Here is a 22,361-nt window from a genome sequence, read left to right as displayed (position 1 = left end):
ATAACTTTATGCTGCTTTACTCCTGTTGCAAAAATTTAAGCAGTTCAGTTTGGTGATTTTTTTTACATTGTAAATGTAATATTAAAGACTATATTAAAGCAATACAGCAACACATGCAGAATAATTTTGTAAACGAAGATATATATATATCTTCGTTTACAAAATTATTCTGCATTCTCAGGGTGTTTACATATCTAAACACCTCCAAAATATTATCCAAAGGATTGTAACCATTGGTAATAGGATTAATTTGAGTTAACACAGTTAATCTGTAAACACTGACAGCACTACCATATACTCTCTGGTAAGTGTATAATATAATGCCAGTCATAGGCATAATAATAGAGGTCAGATATGAGCTTCTAGCTTGGTGTGAGCGTCCTATTAAAACTACATATACGGAGTTGGTGTGTCTCCTCGTGGTGACGTGTGTATTCTGTTAATAAATGCTGGACTGTGAGGGGAGTTCGGTAAACCCAATAAACTATGTACATTTGCCCATGTGTGCATTTTTTTTTTAACATGACACGCACACACACATATACACACACACATGATTACAGCATCATTCACACTGAGAGCATGGCCCATGAGTGAGAGCTGCAGGAGCATTCTGGGACACTGACCTCTATGGTGGAGGTCTTCAGCAGGGCGATCTGGTCCTCTCGTGTGAGTTCCAGGAAACCAGGCAGCTGTTTAGCAAAGTCTACGATCTCCTGCACCGACATGATCGCCAGCTCTGTGAAATGAGCGAAGCGCTGCTGTCGCACCTCTCGGTTCATCGGGTCCTGACTCTGCGGCCACGGCTGTGTGGGAGGTCAAAGATGACTGGTGTAAAAAGGACAAAATGACTTGTTCCTATAAAGTCAATAAAGTGTTATCAGTGTGTAAAAAAAACATATAAATCAGACTAAATTTCTATACAACCATACATACACTATTTGGACAAAAGTATTGAGACACTTGATCATTTAAATCCCTCCCCCCCAAAAAAAAACATGTGGATGTGTTATAATGTTACAGACCCTTTAAAAGCTTTAAAAGTCCCTTACACTTTATATGTCTTTCATTTAAACTTGTGAAGTCCCCAAGTGACACATACCGAACATCCTGAAAGAGCATCACTACAGGACAGGAGTGCTGGTTTAGCACTGGAGCTAATACTAGGTCCTTTTAAAAGTGGGTTTTTGCTTGTACAGGTTCTACTGTTCCAACCATTTAAACAAACACTTAAATGAATGTTTTACATTCCATATAACTAGTTACGATACGATTTCTAGAACCAAATGTTAATAATAGCCAGGAAACTGAAGTGTGGAGCTACTTTCGTTTTTTTTAATGGCGTAAAACAGCGATTTTGTTGCATTATTTCCCATTTTCTTCCAATTTAGCTAGGGCAACATCACCATAGGAGTGATGAGGGGGGAAGGGCCATCTACCCACCGAGAGAGAGAGAGAGAGAGAGAGAGAGAGAGAGAGAGAGAGAGAGCGCAAGGCCAATTTTGTGCTCTCTCAGGGCTATGGCAGCTGATGGCAAGCTGCATGACCGGGATTCAAACCAGCGATCTCCAAGCATTGCCACTATAATCAGGAGATTTGCCGGTTTGAATCCTGTTCATGTAGATTGTCATTAGCTACCGGAGCCCCGGAGAGAGCACAATTGGTCTTGCTCTCTCTGGGTGGGTACGGTAGATGGCGCTCTCTTCCCTCATCACTCCGAGGGTGATGTGGATCAGCACAAGGCTGCGTCTGTGAGCTGATGTATCAGAACCGAGTCGCTGCGCTTTCCTCCGAGTTCACTGTGATACTACTCGACAATGCAGAGAGGCGGAGTCTGGCTTCACATGTGTTGGAGGAGGCATGTGCTAGTCTTCACCCTCCGGGTGTTGGAGCATCAGCATAATAGGAACTCACTTATTAGGACTCTCCCTGAGAGCATCACTACAGGACAGTGTGTGAATTTGTGTTTATTTATTTGAAGGTACGACGAGTGCTGGTTTAGTGCTGGAGATCAAATTAGCTCCTTTTAAAAGTGGATTTGTTTTGCTTCTACAGGTTCTACTGCTTCAACCATTTAACCATATGAAATGTAAAACATTCATTTAAGTCTTTTTATATCACTACTTCTCATATTACTCCTAGAACCAAATGTTTATAATAGCCAGGAAACTGAAGTGTGGAGCTACTTTAAGTTTGTTAAATGGTGTAAAATAGTAATTTCTTTCCCTCATTTTTCCCTCAATTGTCCCACCAATTCAGCAGTTACTCCATTATTCAGCTGTATATCCCTTGTCACTGGTGATGCCAAAACACATAGAGGGTAAAGACTTGCACATGCCTCCTCTGATACATGTGAAGTCAGACTCCACCTCTTTTCGAACTTCTTGAGTTGCATCACAGCTCTAACGCTCGGAGAAAAGCGCAGCGTCTCGGTTCAAATACATCAGCTCACAGACGCAGCCTTGTGCTGATCCACATCACCCTAGGAGTGATGAGGGGAAAGAGCGCCATATACTGTACCCACTCAGAGAGAGAGCAAGAACAATTGTACTCTCTCAGGGCTCTGGCAGCTGATGGCAAGCTGCATGACCAGGATTCAAACACACAAATCTCCTGATCAGAGCTTTAGATCGCTGGACCATTTAAGAGCCCCAGAAATAACCTTTTAAAAGGAGCTTTATATGAAGGACTAATCACTAAGTTCAAGTGAAGGACAAAGCACTGTAAGTAACTTCACACATTTTTTTTTTAAAGCGTCTGTGACACATACGTCACCATGAGCTCTCTTTTGGGTTAAACAGTTTTCAATGATCTTAATGTTTAACTGGAACACTGTCCAACATTTCACATGTAAAGGTAAATGGAACACAGCATCTTAATGTAGCTGAGGATTACAGACTTTCAGTCATATCTTATTCTTAAGGCTCATGTTCATACGGTCCCCTTTAGCCGCACACAATGCCCAACATCCCCCACACAAGCGGGTATACCATAATTAGCCTTCTGTAACGGACTGCTGGCGTACTCACAGTGACTTTCAGCCGGTCGATGAATGAGCGTTTGTTGCACTGTTTCTGCATGGACACCAGCTTCTCAATCATCTCCTGCTGTTCAGGAGCCAGCGGGGCCACCTCCGGGGCCGGACTGGGGGCCGCCACAGTCGAGCTCCGCCCTGCTTCATCCTCGTGCTGCTTTTTCATCTTCTTCAGCCGGATCTGCTCCTCTGAGAGCACACCTGAGAAAGGGCAAGAAGAAGAATTAGACAGAAGCACATCACCAGCTCAAAAAAAAAAAAAAAAAAAAAAAAAAAAAAAAAAACACCTCTTCAAAATGACCAGTTTCTATGATTTTGCTATTTATAGGTTTATGTTTGAGTAAAATGAACATTGTCGTTTTATTCTAGAAACTACAAACAATATTTATTTTTGTCATTTAGAGCATTTATTTGCGGAAAATGAGAAAATGGTCAAAGTACCTCAAATAATGCAAAGAAAAACTATGTTACTTATGTTTAATCCTATTAAAAACATCTGGAATATAATCAAGAGAAAGATGGATGATCACAATCCATCAAACCAAGCTGAACTACTTGACATTTGCACCAGGAGTAAAGGTGTAAAGTTATCCAAAAGCAGTGTGTAAGACTGGTGGAGGAGAACATGATGCCAAGATGCATAAAAACTGTGATTAAAAAAACAGGTTTATTTGACCAAATATCGACCAACTCAAACTCTTCACAACCTTACAACTGATGCTCTCAAACACATTAAGAGACAAGAAATTTAAGTAATTAACTCTTGATGAGTTCAGCACAGCTGTTAACTGAAAGCCTGAATTCCAGCTGACTCTACCTCATAAAACTGACTGAGAAAATCCAGACAAGATGTGCAAAATTATAAACTGTTATCATCATATTTTGACATTCAGACAAAATACATCAACAGTGGCAGATTCTTCTCTTCTGCTATTAAAATACTACTTTTAGAAACAGTACAGTGATTTATTTCTATATATTTGTCAAAACAGCAGGATCTAAATATAGTACAACTTTTCTATTAAGTGGACGGGGTTTAAAAATAACAGTACATGTACCACTTCTGACACCAATCAGTATCATAAAACAAAATACCACGATTCTTGGATTTATCAATATTTAGTTACATCCCCATCATCTAGTGACTTATTTAACTATTTTTCAGTTTCAAACAGGAAGATAAGCAGGTACTCACATTGCTCCAGCATGCCCGCCTCCCTGCACTTGCGCAGCCGGCACTGCTGGCACTTGCGGCGCATGTACATGTCCATCTCGCAGCGTCCGGAGTTCTTGCAGACGTACTGCGCCCCTTTAATCACGCTGCGTCTGAAAAAGCCCTTACAGCCCTCGCAGCTCAGCACGTTATAGTGGAAGCCCGAGGCCTTATCCCCGCACACGCTGCACACCTCGTTCCCCAGCATCTTCGGAGCAGGGCCTTTCTTCCTCTTCACCGGCTGACCCTCTACAAAACACACACACATACAGTATACACAAACAATCGGATAAATACAGTATACACAAACGATCAGAAAAATAATGAATAACGTGCATTCAGAGGTGACATTGTTCATCACATGCCCAAACCAGTGGGGCTGTTCACAACTTGCATTAAAATGCATTTCATATTTAGACGGCATCTGAACACTGGCTGAAGCTGAACACTGAACAAAAAACAGAAAGACAAAGAAACAGAAAAGTCAGAACAAAAGAGAGAGTAGAAAAGAAATGCAGAAAAATAGAAAAAGAGAAAAAGGCGGAAGGAAGGGCAAACAGAAAGCAAAAATACAAAAAAGCAAGACATGGACAAAGCAAGAAAAAGACAGAAGAAACATGAAAATATTGAAAGAAAATACAAAGTAGAAAGACTAGAATAGAAAGACAGAAAGGCAAAATGACAATAAAAAAGACAAAGATTGAAAGAAATACAGAAACAAAATTCAGAAAGAAGTAAAAAAAAAAAGCGACTAAAAGACAAAGACAGAAAGAATGATGAAAGAGAAAGACATTGACTGAAAAATAAATAGAAACACAAGTCGAAGAGAAAGAAAAACAAATACAAAAAGACTAAAAGATTGACCGAAAAACACAGATGAAAAAGTAAAACAGACAAGAAAGAGACAGACTAAAAAAAAGATGTACAGAAAAAGGACAGACAAATATGGAATGAAAGACAGTGAGAGATGTACAGAAGTCAGAAAGTGAGAAACAGAAGTAGAAGAAAAGACAAAAGAATTAAGCAAACAGAAACAAAAAAAGAATAAAGACAAAAATAGAAAGACAAAGATGGAAACAGAGAGAGAGAGAAACAGAAGGCAGACAGAAAGATAAAATGAAAGGAAAGCAGTGCAGATGAGTGTGAAACTCAGTGCTGCTGTAGAGTGGGTAAAGTTCAGTCTGTGGTGCAGCTACACTGTTCAGCTACAGCCAGCTGTTCGTGAGGCTGTGCTGTTCAGCAGTCAGTATTAAAACACACTTGGCTTTAAAAACACTGAGTCTTTGTTGATGAGGCGAAATCAAGCTCAATAGAATATGATCGTGAGCACTACAGCGATTTCGAGACTGAAATATAGTATCATTATAGATGAATAGTGAACTGATCCAGACAATGAAGGAATCATGTAGTAACTTAAGTGTTAAAACAAACCAAAATACTCTGAGAAGAAGCATTTAGATGCTCTTATCTGGGGAGGTGTTAACTTGTGGTGTCTGAGGCTGGTAACTCTGAAGAAACTCTTGCTCTTCCTTTCCGGGCCGGTCCTGATGAGTGCCAGTTTCACCATTATAATGTTTTTGACAGTCTTAGCGATGATTGCACTTGAGAATACTTCTTTTCTTTAAGTTCTTGAAATATTTCAGATTGACTGACCTTCATTTCTTAAAGTATACATCTTTTCTGTGATACTTTGAAGGCCTCAGAAAAACTGCTAAGAATCCCTGCAATGGAAATCTGTACAGTACAGTCTGAAATTTTCAGCTCGACGGTGAACTGACGCCGCTAAAAAACGCCTGTCTGTGATAGATTCTGTAAATAATACATACCGATATGCCACAGAAATGATATCACCGTTATTGAAACATTTCTTATCGCGATAAATACCGATATCGAACTATTGTCCAGGCCTAATCTGGATTGGAACATTACTCAAATATTCACTATTCACTTTTATCTGCCACTCTACCTCTTCACTACTTTACAACTGATGCTCTCAGTTGTAAAGGGTTGCAACAAAAGGGGTGAAACGATTACTCGAGTAAATCGAGTTACTCGATTAACAAAATTGATCGAGTAATTTTCTGTGCCTAAAGTTACTTTGGCTGGAATATACGCCCATGAACTTTGTGTCATTTATTTTTAGTTATGTCAATTCATAGTAAATAGTAAATAAATGAATAGTAAATAAATCATTAAGAATAGTGTTTTTTAATAATAAAAAAAAAATTATATATATATTATTTATTAATGCCCAATATTTGATATTTGATACTTACAAGAAATCCTAAGTTTGAAATAATTTAACTTAATTTCTTAAATGATTAATTAGTAAATTATTACTTGTGGTATTTATGTCTATTTTGTGTTTTATTTATTTCTATTTGTGTTCGCAGTTTGGAAATGTACGTTGTCACATATATTATTAAAAAGATGCACCGACCCTTAAATAAATAACAAAAGTTTTCTTTATTTATTAGTTTCCCCAACTATAGATATGACTAACAAAAAAAAAGGATGGGTTTTATAGTCGAAATTTCACAGATTGTGGTTAGGATTAAGGCCCAAATCCATTTCACCCCTTGGCCCTATCACTCAGAGGTAGGGGTGTCCCGATTCTTGTTAGGCTGGAGGGATAGGTTAGGGGAAGTGATGGTGCTGGTTAGCCCTTTAAATGGAGATTTTTCAGATGCGCACTTTAAACCGAGAACAAAGAAAAGAAACCCACAAATGTAAGTAGTTTCTGAGTTAAAAGTGACAAATAGCACTATACAGCTCTAGAAAAAAAAAATAAGAGACCACTTAGAAATGATGAATCATATAATCAAGAGCAAGATGGATGATCACAAGCCATCAAACCAAGCTAAACTGCTTTTTGAATTTCTGCACCAGGAGTAAAGGCATAAAGTTATCCAAAAGCAGTGTGTAAGACTGGTGGAGGAGAACATGATGCCAAGATGCGTGAAAACTGTGATTATAAACCACCAGGGTTATTCAAACAAATATTGATTTCTGAAGTTCTGAATATTGAATATGAACTTCTATGAGGTCTGAAAGCTCTGCATCTTTTTTGTCATTTCATTTCTTGTTTTCTACAAATAAATGCTCTAAATGACAATATTTTTATTGGGATTTGGGAGAAACGTTGTTTGTAGTTTATAGAATAAAACAGCAATGTTTATTTTACTTAAATATATACCTATAAATAGCAAAAATGAGAGAAACTGATTCAGAAACTGAAGTGGTCTCTTAATTTTTTCCAGAGCTGTATATCTATATCTATATTTCTGTGCTGTCAAATCCCTAGAATATCATTATCGCAAAACACCCTGGAATATTGTAATATTAACCCAGGAGAATATCGTCCACCCCTACCTGACCCCAGAAATCCCCACGTACCTGCTACGGGTGTGTCGGCGGAGGGTTCCGGTTTGATGTCGATGGGCTCCATGACCAGTGAGTCGCTCAGTTCGTTGGGAGAACTGCAGAACGAAGTTGGCTGACTGGAAGAAGAATGAACTTCATGTTTCACTTCTGCTACTGAAGAGCCCTCCTCAGTGACACAGCCCAGACTCTCCCCTGCAGAACACACACACAACACACACAATACTCCAACATCCATTCAGTACATACACAGAATACACACTCCTCCTGTGGGGAAGGAAAGGGAGGGATACACACACACACAAAAAAAAGAATCCACACACAAAAACACAGGTTTTGCTATCCTTGTGAGAATCATTCATTAACACAATATTAACTGTTGCTAAACCACAAATACAATACCATTGTTTCAGATATTTTTTTACATTAAAAAGAACCATTTTTTGTAAAGTAAAAAAAAAAAAAAAATAGGGTTGCACAATGATATCAGAATTATATCGGTATCACTGATAATCTTTTTAATGATTGATTGATTTTTTTTTTATTTTTTTTTTATCAGCATTGGCTGATTTGGCCCAAATTTCAATTATTTTTACACGGCCAGCACTGGCGTGCTACTTTAAATTGTACGTATTTGTTTCTTTCCCTCCTATTATATTTGGGGTCCTATTATTATTATTAAAATTATTATTATTATTAATATTATTATTATTATTAAAATTAAATTTGACCCCTTCCAGTGTTTAAAGTCTCAAGTTTTGTGATGCATTTTTATTGTCTTTTCTTAATTTGATGAAGACAACACGTTTCAATTTCAACGTTTGTTTTCAGACAATGTTTCACACACATTTGTGTGGTAATAATGTTGAGGTCACTATGACATTCAGTTTTATAATCTTTCTCTAAATGTCGCTTCACTTTAGACCCAGACTTAACTACACAATACTTATATACTACTATATACAGTATTATATATATAGTATTATATACTATAATACTAAAAAAAAAAAAAAAAAAAAAAAAACTTAATTTAATGTTTTCAAATAAACATAAAGAAACTGTCGAGTAAACTTTGCTAACATGTCTAATGGTCTGTAATTATAATCATTTTCTGGAGGATTAAATTGCCTGGATCATACTGACCTGAAGAATAAAGGGTGCTACTACATTTGAAGCTTTTGAGTTAATTTTGGGTTTTTTGAAGCTAACTTTTGTTTAGCTTTAAAGTTTTGCCAGGGTATGTAGTGTCTGCATGTCATTAATATGTACATTTGCAGATACAGACATGTGTTATATCAGATGTTCCACATAGGAAAATCCCTTGTAAAAAAAACAGTGTCCTCACAATCAAAAGATTCTGATATACTGCTATGCTTGACATTTGGTCCTCACAAAGGTAGGAACACAGACACACAGACAGACAGACACACACACAGACAGACAGACACACAGACAGACACACAGACAGACAGACAGACAGACAGACAGACAGACAGACAGACAGACACACAGACACACAGACAGACACACAGACAGACACACAGACAGACACACAGACAGACACACAGACAGACACAGAGCAATTAAAGGAAATAAGAATTTTCAAAAGAGAATTAGCCATGGCAATTCATCAAGATACAAGCTATTTCTAGAGAACTATGCCATATTTGTACAAGCTCTGACCACATATGTAAAACTGAGACTGAAACCAACACACTGTGTAGGATGTTCTTACCATGACCAACATCACTGATATCAGTCGCAGAAAGGGTGGCCATCTTCTGCACAGTATCTTGTCATAACGGACCAACACTGCGCCTGAAGACCACAAAAAATTAAATCCATTAGCCGAAAGATTTTCATAGGCTTAATCCTAAAATTCATCCCTGTATATGCACACAGGTTTAGTGGTAGAGTAGAGACAAAAAGTCCCCAATTAACCTACTATGTGAAAACGACGAGTGTTGCCATGAGTAAGCAAAGCTAACATGACCAGCAAAACTGTGGCCACGTTAGTCTAAATGACAATGCTTTAAAATACATTTCCTTAAAATCTATCGATCTAGCTAAATTAGGGGAAAAAAAATGCCAATACAGTATTATCTTGTATAGTAGTATCTTGCTAATGAACGGGTTACTTATTTTTTTTAACTAAAAATAAAGATTTTAACTTTACTTTGTAGGCTTTTGCCGCTTTATGTTGTAAAAAGCTAAACCTATTACAGGGGGACATTTCTTTGGGCTCCAGATAAGCAGTCGGCTCTGTAGTGCCACTGATCAGCATGGTGGTGATGTACGAGGGGTTAGTGGGCTTTGTGCTGGATTGTGCTCAGATACAGCAGTGCTGCTGGAGTTCTTGAACACCTCAGTGTCACTGCTGGACTAAGTATATTTCACTGATTTAGCCATAAATGATGACCAACACAAACTGTGCAGCAGCAGATTCAGCGCTTCTATCTGACTATACTGTATCTACAATAAGTATATATATATATATATATATATATATATATAAAATGTTTATCACTATAATGTGTAGTTATAGTGCACAAATTAGGTATGTATATGTATACTAGCACACTGATTCTCCTCCACGCTCCGCAATACCAGCAAGCTGACTGGCTGTTTCTGCTTAAGGGCAGAACTTTATTCTTAAACCGGCACCATAATTGGCATTAAGAGATTTTCTATCTAACAGCAGTCAGTGGCCTGTCTCCTCATTAACAGTACAGCTGAGTTCAGCGAAACGAATCGGGGCTACAGGATAATCATTCGGGGCTATACCCCCGGAAGCCCGGGTCAGGCAACACCCCTGGTTCTAACCACTGAAGAGCGGGGTGAAATAATGGGTGTAGAAACAAGGAGGTGGTCATAAAATGATATGCTTGATCTGTATATACACATAAATGAAACAATTGTCAATAAAGTACAAAGTTTAACTACATAAAAACAACAATTTAGTTTTAAGACGAGCCTCAAGACTATAAACAGGACCCTCAAATGCACTCAGGTTTAGTGTTGGTGAAACCAAAAATCCCATATTAACCTCCTCTGTGAAACCGAGCAGAGTTCTTGCCATGAGTAAGCAAAACTAACATGACCAGCAAAACTGTGGTTCAACAAACATGAGTAACATTTTAATTGAAAGTAAGCAGCATTCTGCACAGTCATTCTTTCAGCAGTGTGGGAATCGATGCACAGCAACACTGTAGTAAGCAATCCCCCACACAAACTCAGCCTGACGGACCAACACCCTGTGGGTAAATGGGAAATGAAAGCTAGAAAATGCCTAAAAATTACAAAACTGCAGCATTTTTGTGATGAGTGATTAATTCCTATTCCTTTAGAGAAGAGAGTAAACTGATCAGGGAAAGCACATTGAGAGACATTTTTAGAATGACAATTCAGAATGCGATGGGGAAGATAGATTTGTCAGCAAAGTGAAAAAAGGAAGGTGGAAAGTAAATTACAAATAGTGCTCTTACTAAAAATAAATATGTTAGGGACTTAACATCAATATATGACTACTTACAAATCTATTAATTGCCTCTACAGCCTCATTTATAACTCGATTTCTTTTATAACAAAAAGAACCCTTCCACAAATGAGAACTCACCAGATATATTCTTACCAGTTTCAGTCCTTTTCAGATTAAGCCGTTTAAGGGCTCGGTCACTTTTACACAAATAAGCTGTAACTGGCCACGCCCCATATCTACACTGAGCATTTACCATGTTAGCGTTAGCTTGTGCTAAGTGGCAAAAACAAAAACAAGCTAGTTCATGCTTAGCTGCAATAGAAAAACAAAAAAAAAATGTTTTGAAAGTAATTACATCTCCCTTATCTGCTGATCTGCTATGGACAGCAGGTACAGATCCCTCCCTCAGAAGAAGTCTGCTGGGTAATCCTGCTGTGTACTGTCTGTGGTTCTCAAAATTACAAAACTAGCCATTCTTCCAACTGATCTAGTGGTTGATGCTCTGGTGGGGGTTAAGGGGTGAGGGGTGGTGCCAAGGTGTTTCTATGCAGGTTTTCTTACTGTGATGTCAGAATAAGGGCGGAGCCATCCAAAATCTTTCAGCCGACTCTCAGAAAATGTATGGATGGATTGTTTGGAGTGTTTATAGGGCCAGTCGAAACCCAAAATTTAAAAACAAAAGGTGATTTTTCCATAACATGTCCGCTTTAAATCCTTATATTTCTCAAATCTCGATCTGATTTTGAAGCAGCAGATACCTTTTTGCTGTACTGATGTTCCTTGATGTTTGTTTTTGCGCCATACTTCATTATTTTTAGCTTACAATCTCAAAGCGTGGGCATAAATGGAGACGTATCATTATGTAGTTTAGTTTTAATGAACTGGTGCAGGCCCACGTATGACCCATTAACTAAATTACGCTTGTAGGACGTTTTTATTGAGCATGTTTATTTCTAGTTTTAAACTTTGTTTTAGGCAGTTTATTTAAGGGCAAAATTAAGAATGTCTTAGACTGGGTTGAAGAGGTGCAGCTTTCCCATACTGTTCATAAATACACTCTTAGTTACACAGACAGCTCTGGGAAAAAATTAATAGACCACTTCAGTTTCTGAATCAGTTTCTCTGATTTTACTATTTATAGATATATATTAGAGTAAAATGAACATTGCTGTTTTATTCTATAAACTACGGACAACATTTCTCTGAAAAATTACAAATAGAAATTTTGTCACAGCGTTTATTTGCAGAAAATGAGAGATGAGAAATAACAAAAAAGATGCAGAACTTTCAGTCCTCAAATAATGCAAAGAAAAGTTTTCAGTTTTTTAATCAGTTTTCACGCATCTTGGCATGTTCTCCTCCACCAGTCTTACACACTGCTTTTGGATAACTGTATGCCGCTCCTGCTGCCAAAATTCAAGCAGTTCAGTTTGGTTTGATGGCTTGTGACAATCCACCTTACTCTTGATTATATTTTAGAGTTTTTCCATTTCATTTTATTTTATTAAATTTCATTTTAAGTGGTCTCTTATTTTTTTCCAGAGCTATACACACACACACACATACACACACAATCACATAAAATACATTTTAATTCATGTGGACCCAGTTACACCTGGTCACATGATCTTGAGTAGGATACCTAGAACTGATATTCACTGTTCTAGGCTGAACTATGTACTCTCAAGAGGGGTATCAGGTTAGTGTTCTAATATATTCACTGTACTAGACTGAGTGATGTACTCTTTTGAGAGGCGTATTCAGTTGGTTAGTTTACTGATACTTACTGTACTAGGCTGAGCGTTGTACTCCCGAGAGGGTTATCCAGTTAGTGTTCTGATACTCACTGTACTGAGCTGAGTGATGCAACGCTGCAGCAACTATGCAGCAAAATATGGATCATATGAACTAAGCTAACTCAAGATCGTATAAATGATCAGGCAATCCCTGACTGCATGTTTGGGCTGGAAACTGTCTGATAACTGACATAACTGATCAATCCTTCATTTTAACATTTTTAGTAGCAGTGGTATTATGAGTATTTTTAATGTGCACTGAGTTTAAACAGTCAGTTTATTCTCACTATGCAAACAAAATGTTAATGTGATGAAACATTACATTGTGTACATTGGCAATATCAATAAAAGTATTGCAAAACTTGCATACTGCAATATTCAGAGCTCCAGACTAACACTGTCTCACTGTCCCCGAGACAATAAACATAGCACATTGGAAGGGATTAAATCTCTTTCAGGGCGGCGGCTTTAAGGAGACCACCTGCTGGTTAAAATATGCCTGGGAGTATTCCTATTACTTGCTGTTAATGCTGTGAGAGGAGAAGGGTCAATGTGACACTAGTGGGGAAAACCCCTAAAGTTTTACCAATTGATGTTTTACCATGTCAGTCAAATGTGGAACTTCAAAATTGCCAACAATAATCAGAAAAGGTGTGCCTCTTGCTGGCTAACAACAGAACTGAGCTTTTAGAATGAGCAAATTAAGCAAAACCTGATGAGACATTTTAAAATAAACAGCTGTATGTACTAGATTAGCAAAGGTTATTTAACTCTACTTTGGTCCCAATTAAAAACAGCTGTGTGTAAATGTAAATGTATGTTAACTCACAAAAGAGCATTTGAAACCAAGAGAAAGAAGCATCATGCAATTGCTAAAACACAGACGGTACCTTTTAGAGCAGAAATTTAAAGTGAAATCTACATACACATACAGCTCTGGAAAGAATTGAGAGACTACTTCAGTTTCTGAATCAGTTTCTCTGATTTTTCCATTTATAGGTTTATGTTTGAGTAAAATGAGGATTTTTGTTTTATTCCACGGACTACGGACAACATTTCTTCCAAATTCCAAATAAAAATATTGTCATTTAGGGCATTTACTTGCAGAAAAGGAGAAATTGCTTAAATAAAGAAGATGCAGAGCTTTCAGACCTCAAATAATGCAAAGAAAACAAGTTCATCTTCATAAAGTTTTAAGAGTTCAGAAATCAATATTTGGAGGAATAACCCTGGTTTTTAATCACAGTTTTCATGCATCTTGGCATCATGTTCTCCTCCACCAGTCTTACACACTGCTTTTGGATAACTTTATGCTGCTTTACTCCTGGTGCAAAAATTCAAGCAGTTCAGTTTGGTGGTTTGATGGCTTGTGGTCATCCATCTTCCTCTTGATTATATTCCAGAGGTTTTCAATTTGGTAAAATGTTCTGGGATGGTTGTTAAAAAAAGTTACGGAGCCCAGAGATGCATCAATATTTGTATTAAAACAGATTAACAGAGTAGTCTTTAGCAAGGTCTAAAAGCCATGAGAATATCAAAATATATACACACTGCAACTCCGCAGAACTAAACTAAAGCGACTCATTGTAAAGTGGCTTTACCATAAATTACAAGTGCCTAACGCACGGATTATACGGAGTGTGTGTCTTCCCTAAACTAAGAGTGAAGTGTGTGTCTAAGTGTGTCTCTGTGATTAATGCAGTTATGAGTAAGAGTGACACGTACCCCTGATGTAACTCTTTGTTATTGTCTGTCCATCGTGCTCTGTATGTTGCTAGCAGGTCATGGTGTTTATCCTCGCGGACACTCTGGACACTGTCAGGGGGAACTCGCTCCTGAGAACGCACTGCCTGCTGTCCCAGCTGCAGAGGACAGGGAGAGAGAGAACGAGAGACAGAGAGATAGAGAGAGGGAGAGAGAGAGAAAGGTGGGAAGACGAGCTTCTTTCTTTCTTTTTTCCTTAAGTTTAACAGGTCAAGCGTCAGAGCAAAAGCTTCAGCAGGATCCTGCAAGAGTAAAACAAAGAGAGAGAGAGAGAGAGAGAAAGAAAGAAAGTAAAAGGGAGGGAGGATAGAGCGTGAAGAGAGAGAGAGGGAGAGAAAGAGAGAGAGAATGAGGTTACTATCGGTCGTTAACATGGCTATGAAATCCCTGTAGGCTCAAGCCGCCTCTTCCTGTAGGAGTGTGACTCTAAATCCACCTCTCTCACACAACACGATGCCAAGATTTCAGACTGTTTAAGGCTATACACAACTTTTTAAAACACTGATTTCAGGTCAGTTTCAGCAGGTGGATTCAATAATCACCTCTACACAAGTACTAAAGAATATTGGACTTTTTTTGTGAAATATTTATTCTGATAAAAAAAAAAATATATTTAGTATTTTTTTTTACCAGATTGCATTAGAAGTCACATATAAAATAGTTTAATGAACAACAACTAGATTACATACATCTTCTTTAAAGTAGCACCTCTTGCTAAGATTAGACAGTTTTGCACATCTTGGCTGGATTTTCTCAGTCGGTTTATGAGGTAGAGTCACCTGGAATTCAGGCTTTCAGTTAACAGCTGTGCTGAACTCATCAAGAGTTAATTACTTGAATTTCTTGACTCTTAGCGTGTTTGAGAGCGTCATTTGTAAAGTTTTCAAGAGGTAGAGTTAAGGGTACAGAGTTAATCCATATTATGGTAAGTACTACTCAACCAAGTAAAGGGAAAAAACTTTTAAGAAATGGAGGTCAGTCAATGCAAAACATTTCAAGAACTTTGAAAGTATTCTCATGTCCATCAAAACCATCATGATGAAACTGGCTCTTATCAGGACCACCCCCCAAAAAAGTACAGAGTTATTAGCCTCAGAAACCACAAGTTAACAGCTCCCCAGATAAGATCATCTAAATTAGTCAGAGTTTTTTTTTTTTTTACACAAAGTAGGACAAAAATAAAGACATTGCATGGTATGGTGTGTCCAAACTTTTGACTGGTACCAGTGCTGTCGATATACAGATTTATACCATACAGAGAGACTAGACACCCAGGTATAACTTTAAATCTAATAAAAATGTAAAATAATGATCTTAAGCCAAATTCAACGCAAAAATATGCGCTAGTCCGTAACACAGAAACTTCTTCCTGTATTTACCTTCTTGCTCCACCCCACACCGATCTGACCAATAAGTAGAAAGAATGATCTCAACGTGGTTTGTTGTGATACATTTTGCTGTATTTGGGATTTTCCACATAAAAAAGCAAAGTAATAGCAAACTAAAACCAAACAATCCAAAGGGAAAACTTACAAACTTCCAAATGTGTTAACTGAATTAAATTACAGAATAAAAATTGATAAAACATATATATACTAAAAGATATTAATTTTCATTTTCACACAAGAACATAAACCATGTGCAGCTACATATACGGTGTTATTTGACCCTATATCCCAATCTCCCTTAATACTTTTGAAGGTGCTCAGGAATGGGGATCAATTTACAAGAAAATGGTCATCAAATAAAGTCAGCACGCTGCAAAAAAACACATTTGTGAGTTCTTTAAGCACCAGCAGGCCCCCTAACGTTTCTCTGCCCAACAGAAACAGCTGTTGAAAATAAGGGTGTGTAACTGACACTCTGGAATAACCAGCACATTCTAGTACTGCGTGTTCACTCTCCACCAGCTCTGTTCTCTTTCTCCACTGGATCCATCTCCCAACTGCGCCTGCTGTTGCATCATCACACTAAATGCCTTCACAACCGGCCACAAACAGGTCGAAGTCCAGCTTATGTCACTGTCTGAAGCCGCCACAGTTCAGCCGCCACAGTTCAGCACGGCAGATGACACTACAGCGTTACAGTTTAAACGGAGACGCCCCTCCGGAGCTTTACACTCTAGATAAGAAACTGCTTTTGGTCTACCAATCATAAAAGGCTTTAAAACCTCTAAAAGCAGCAACATGCAACATTTTTACCTTAAAATAACAGCTGCAAAAAGATGATGAATACAGGCAAATTCCAATTGCATTTCTAGAATATAGCAACAGAGGGAGCAGTTCAAGCTGAAGACTGAGCTCACTTGACAAAAACGAGGCTGGATGTAGAGCGAGGCACAGCGAAGCAGAGTGAAGGAGGTTTAGTGGTATAGAGGTATAGTGTGAGTGAGGTATAGTGAGGTATAACAAGGCATCACGAGGCAGAACAAAGAAGAGTGAGGTATATAGTATGAGTGAGGTATAGTGAGGTATACCTAGGCATGGTGAGGCAGAGAAAATGTAATGTTACAATGTAAATGCAGAGCAAAGTAGACGGAATTAGATCAAACTAAAGCAAAATACGGTGAGATACAGCAAGGTAGTACAGAGTAGAGCAAAGCAGAGCAAAGTAGAGTGAGGTACAGTGAGGCAGAGCAAGGTAGAGCAAAGAAGACAGAATTAGACAAAGGTACAATGAGACAGAGCGTGGTAGTGCAAACTGAAGTGAGGTACAGTGAGGTAGAGCAAGGTAGCACAAAGTAGAGGAAAGTAGTGTGAGGAACAGTGAGGTAGAGCAAAGTAGAGGGAAGCAGAGTGAGGTACAATGAGGCAGAGCAATGTAGAGAAGTAGTAGAGGGAAGTAGAGTGAGGTACAATGAGGCAGAGCAATGTAGAGAAGTAGTAGAGGGAAGTAGAGTGAGGTACAATGAGGCAGAGCAATGTAGAGAAGTAGTAGAGGGAAGTAGAGTGAGGTACAGTGAGGCAGAGCAATGTAGAGAAGTAGTAGAGGGAAGTAGAGTGAGGTACAGTGAGGCAGAGCAATGTAGAGAAGTAGTAGAGGGAAGTAGAGTGAGGTACAGTGAGGTAGAGCAGGGGAGAGCAGAAGAGTGAAAGGTAGAGCAAGGTAGAGCAAGGCAGAGCAAAGTAGAGGGAATTAGAGAGGTACAGGAAGATAGAGCAAATGAGAGGGAGGTAGAGCAAATAAGAGGAAGGTAGAACAAATGAGAGGGAGGTAGAGAAAGGTACAGTGAGGTAGAGCAGATAGAGCAAAGTAGAGGGAAATAGACGGAAGTACAATGAGGCAGAGCAAGGTAGCACAAAGTAGAGCAAAGAAGAGTCAGGTACAGTGAGGTAGAGCAAGGTAGAGCAAAGTAGATGGAATTAGACTGAGGTACAGTGAGGTAGAGCAAAATAGAGGGAAGTACAGTGAGGTATATCAATGTAGAGTGAAGTAAAAGCAAAAGTAGCAAAGAAGAATAAATTAGATTGAGGTACAGCTAGGTACAGTGTGGTAGAGGGTAAAAGTGAACACTAAAAATAATAATAAACTATTTCTTGAAGGCAGGCTACGTAACGAACCACCTGTTACTTTCTTTAATGCTTATTTTTTTCTCCAAACTATCCCTGTGTTTATGCAAATATGCATCATATAAAACATGGAAAGTAAGAGCCCGCACAGCTGAGGATATGAACAAAGTACAGTAAGACCTAAAAGTTCACAGGGTGAAAGCTGAGGACCTCGGACCATCACGTCTGTGAATTTGTTCAGCGAAACAAGAATGTCGTTTCACTGCAGTGTGAACAAGAGAAAGGAAGCTACCTTTTGACAACAATTTTGCTGACAACGATTTTGCTGACAGACATCTGGAGTGAGGGAGAAAACTGTGCCAATTTTAATCTATTTTAAGCGAGAACAGAGACAGAAAACAAATTAATATGGATCAATTACAGACAGCCAGACAGACATCAACATAAAAGCTTTAACACAAGTTTGCCAATTAAGATTCTAATCAACTTAATCAGATAATCAGAATTGCTCATTCATCCGTTTCACACTGAAACCAACCTAAAATGACCCGCACTACACCTTCCAAGTCCAATGTCCTGTACAACTTATCAGTGGATTGTTACCTTTGCCCACTGAACTACATACGACCGCTCAAGAGCTCAACAGTCTCCAAACACTGCGGCTGGAAGCAACATATGACACACTGAATGAAAAACTTGTATGTCCATTTGCATATAACCCCAATTCATTCACTACCTTACCTTTTAATTGAGCTATTAAAAAAAAAACCTTATTATTCATCAGATCCTCTATTAAATGTAATATTACCCTTATTTATTATTCTGATTATTTAATATTTAAAAAGGTACAATGTCCTTAAAAACATAGTACCTCATGCATACTCACGTGACTCCACCCCCTTCAGTCAATACGGACAAAAAAACTCAAACACAGAGCCAACTGAGCAACTCAAACAGCTGGTACCAAAAAACAAAAGTAATGTAGTATCCAGAGTCCACCCAGCACTTCTACCTCTGATCTTACACAGTTAGGTTTGTTAAGTTTACTAAGTGCACTTTAACCTAAAAAATAAAGACAGACCCCTCAACTCCACATCACTACTGGCTCATGTTTATTTCACACTTAGTAATATTAGAGGCCTGCACTGTTTTGTGATGCATAGAGAGCACAATCATTAGCTTGCCAAAATCACCACAGGCACCTTCAGACCAACAAGTCACTCATTCAGTAGGGCCCCATGAAATCCGCTTTACTTTTTTCTGTTTTAGTTCTTTTTATTACACTTCAGATTTTTTTTTTTAAGAAAAATGAATATAATTAAACAAAAACTGGAGCAAATGGCACATTTGTATATGAAACTGCTGCACTTATTAAGGGCACATATTTTATAACTATAAATCAAAATGCATTTTGTATCTTAAATTTTTTTTTTAAATACCATTTTAGTACTGCCCTTAAATACTTTAATGCTTTAAACCTTTAAATTTAATGCAACTGTACATCTATAGTTTAGTTTAATAGTTTCACCCAAAAGGGAACAGAAGTAGCACTCCGTTATCCTCAGCTCTTCAGTGCATACCATTAAACATAAAGAAGTTGAACAAATCCACCCGCAAATGCTCAACAAATTTCGGGTAGCAGATCTATTTGTTTTTTTTTTTATGAGATGAAATGGCTGAAATAACAAAAACATTCAGTTTCAGTTCAGAAATCAATATTTGGTGGAATAATCCTGTTTTTTTAATCACAGTTTTCATGCATCTTGGTATCATGTTCTCCTCCACCAGTCTTACACACTGCTTTTGGATAACTTTATGCTTTACTCCTACTGCAAAAATTCAAAAAGTTCAGTTTGGCTTGATGACTTGTGATTATCCATCCTCCTCTTGATTATATTCCAGAGGTTTCAATTTCATAAATGTTAATATATGCTAACTATGGCTTTGTTCTATGGCTACATTTAAAAAACAGATAAATGTGGCCCAAATCTGATTTTATGTGTGACACAAGTGTTTTGTTTGTGTGTCAACGTAATCAGCAAAAAAAAAAACAACTCTGTAATGTTCATTTATGATTTGGGCCATTCAATATGGTATTCATTGGTACCCGATACATATCCAATTAAAAAATGCCAGATTAATATTCATGCGATTTTACATCAAACAGAAAGAAGAAAAAGGAGAACAGAAAGTGAGCGTGAGTAGATGGAAAATGGACAGCAGCAGTGAGTGAGGGTTTCAGATAACACCTCGACGTGGCTACATATCACAGTCTGCTGCAGTCTGAACTCATTCATAGCTCTTGAGATTCTGGCTGGGATTAAAGTGAAACTTAACATGAAGCATTGCTCTGTCAGGCACGTATGCCACTTAGAAAGAGTAAAATGTTTAGACTAGAGGTGTGCCAAAAAATCGATTCACATAAGAATCTTGATTCTCATTTACTACGATTCAGAATCGATTTAAAATGTCCCAAAATCGATTCTGAGGGGCGGGTTTTAGACTGATTTTGGGCTGGGTATTTTTGTTGGACCTGGCAACCCTGGGGATAGCGCTTGTCCCTTTGGAGATCTTCCAGACACACACAGAGCGTAGGTGTTTGAGAATCACCGGTAAGATGGCAGAACAAGCACTATATTACCTTAGATTAACGTGTAGTTTCAATGTTTTATGGCAGAATGCTTCATAACAAGCATAAAAAAGATCGCTAGTAGTTAGTTTCAGTAACTGTTAGCTAGCTAACTAGCTAACTTTCCAGTTCCACCTTAAATAACGCTACAGGTGGCAGCGGGCTGCAGCATTTAAGGCGGAACGGAAAAATAACAATAAGCTAATCAGAGCTAATTTCAGCTCCTCATCACAGAGGAATTAAGGAATGGACAATATGAATTAATTTCTCCACCTCCTGCCCCCTTTCTGAAGAAATACAACGGCCTAAAATTAACTAGTTAATCAGCAGCTGCTCCTGAACTTTAGCGCTCCACTGCTATCATCACATCAGCCCAGCAGCGTCACCTACACACCACCGCTAGTAGCCTGGTAATAAAGCAGTGTTATTTATTTATGTATTTATTGTTCATTAACGTCATTGTGATATCCCAGTGATTCCTCTGTCACTGAGGACCCACATTCCTGCACATTTTATTGTTTTTGTAACACATTACTTGCTCCAGGACCAGTGTATATTATGGAGGGTTTTTTTTCAATACGATTCATAAGCCAGAAGCAGAAATATTTATAATTCAAATCGTTTTGAATCAAAAATCGATTTTGAATCGAATCGTGGCCCCCAAAATCGGAATCGAATCGAATCGTGAGATAGTAATCGATTCCCACCCCTAGTTTAGACAGAGGTCAGATATGGGTCGGATTAAAAAGATTAAATATTTAGTATAACAGATTTGGGGCACTTTTACCTGCTGTCTGAACGTAGCCTAGGTTACAATAGCTTTAGCTATACAAAAGAGAAAATGACTCCAGTTTGGCACTTCCTTTTAAAGACAAAAAAGTAAAAATCTTATTTTTTACCACATTTGCTACAATAATACTAGTAAATATGATAACAATAATGTTGGTTATAGCTGAATTTCTTCAATAGACCTTCAATTGTTAATTTGTTCTTTACATTGTGTGAAAATTATATGATTCATTGACCAACAGAAATGTTCTAAAATGACAGGGAGTGAAATATTTTGACCCCGAGTTTCATGGAAAGATAACAAGGTTCTTCCTTCTACTGTAAAATAAATTCACATCCAAAAATACAAGGTTTGTGTGACCATGCCAATATACATCCTTCCAAACAATTCCCAAGATAAGCCATAAAATCTCCACAAAAACAGGAGGAAAGCAGGTGAAAGTTAAACTGCAGGATGTATTAGGAAGTGGTCTCTTCCTATTCTGTACCCGCACCCTCAGCTTCGGTCATGAGAGCGAAGAGGAAGGACCTATTTCTATACATAGTTCAGCAGCATAATATTGAAGGCTACGTATGATTCAAAGTTAAGAATATAACTCAGCTTCACTAAGATCCATGTGATTACGTGACTCACTAAACACTCACTAATGGTTTTCAGCAGTTCCTCTATAATAGTGGTTTAGGAATGTCAGAGTATTGACCACAGAGGCCCATGTAAACAATGACAATGAATAAACAATAAACACAAGCTTATCCAGTCCAGCCTGA

The 22,361-nt window shown here is 38.0% G+C and overlaps 1 protein-coding gene across 2 annotated transcripts in view; it reads right to left on the bottom strand.

Annotated features, from left to right (window-relative positions):
- The window catches only part of nr1h3 (nuclear receptor subfamily 1, group H, member 3), a 42,789-nt gene that overhangs the window by 15,634 nt on the left and 4,794 nt on the right, over positions 1–22,361 (bottom strand). The window contains exons 2-7 of one of the 2 annotated variants that reach the window (XM_022665249.2): positions 14,628–14,908; positions 9,364–9,446; positions 7,644–7,823; positions 4,230–4,496; positions 3,030–3,235; positions 627–806 (exon numbers count right to left, since the gene is read on the bottom strand). In XM_022665249.2, coding sequence (XP_022520970.2) covers positions 627–806; positions 3,030–3,235; positions 4,230–4,496; positions 7,644–7,823; positions 9,364–9,406 — 876 coding nt within the window. In that variant the 5' untranslated portion in view covers positions 9,407–9,446; positions 14,628–14,908. Of the gene's footprint in view, positions 1–626; positions 807–3,029; positions 3,236–4,229; positions 4,497–7,643; positions 7,896–9,363; positions 9,447–14,627; positions 14,909–22,361 lie in introns of those variants that run through there. The other variant, XM_049470986.1, reaches the window with a different exon arrangement.

This window comes from Astyanax mexicanus, chromosome 23 (genome assembly GCF_023375975.1).
Source record: "Astyanax mexicanus isolate ESR-SI-001 chromosome 23, AstMex3_surface, whole genome shotgun sequence".
Taxonomy (NCBI): domain Eukaryota; kingdom Metazoa; phylum Chordata; class Actinopteri; order Characiformes; family Acestrorhamphidae; genus Astyanax; species Astyanax mexicanus.
The sequence above is the reverse complement of the archived record's forward strand: the minus strand, read 5'-3'. Positions and strand labels throughout refer to the sequence as shown.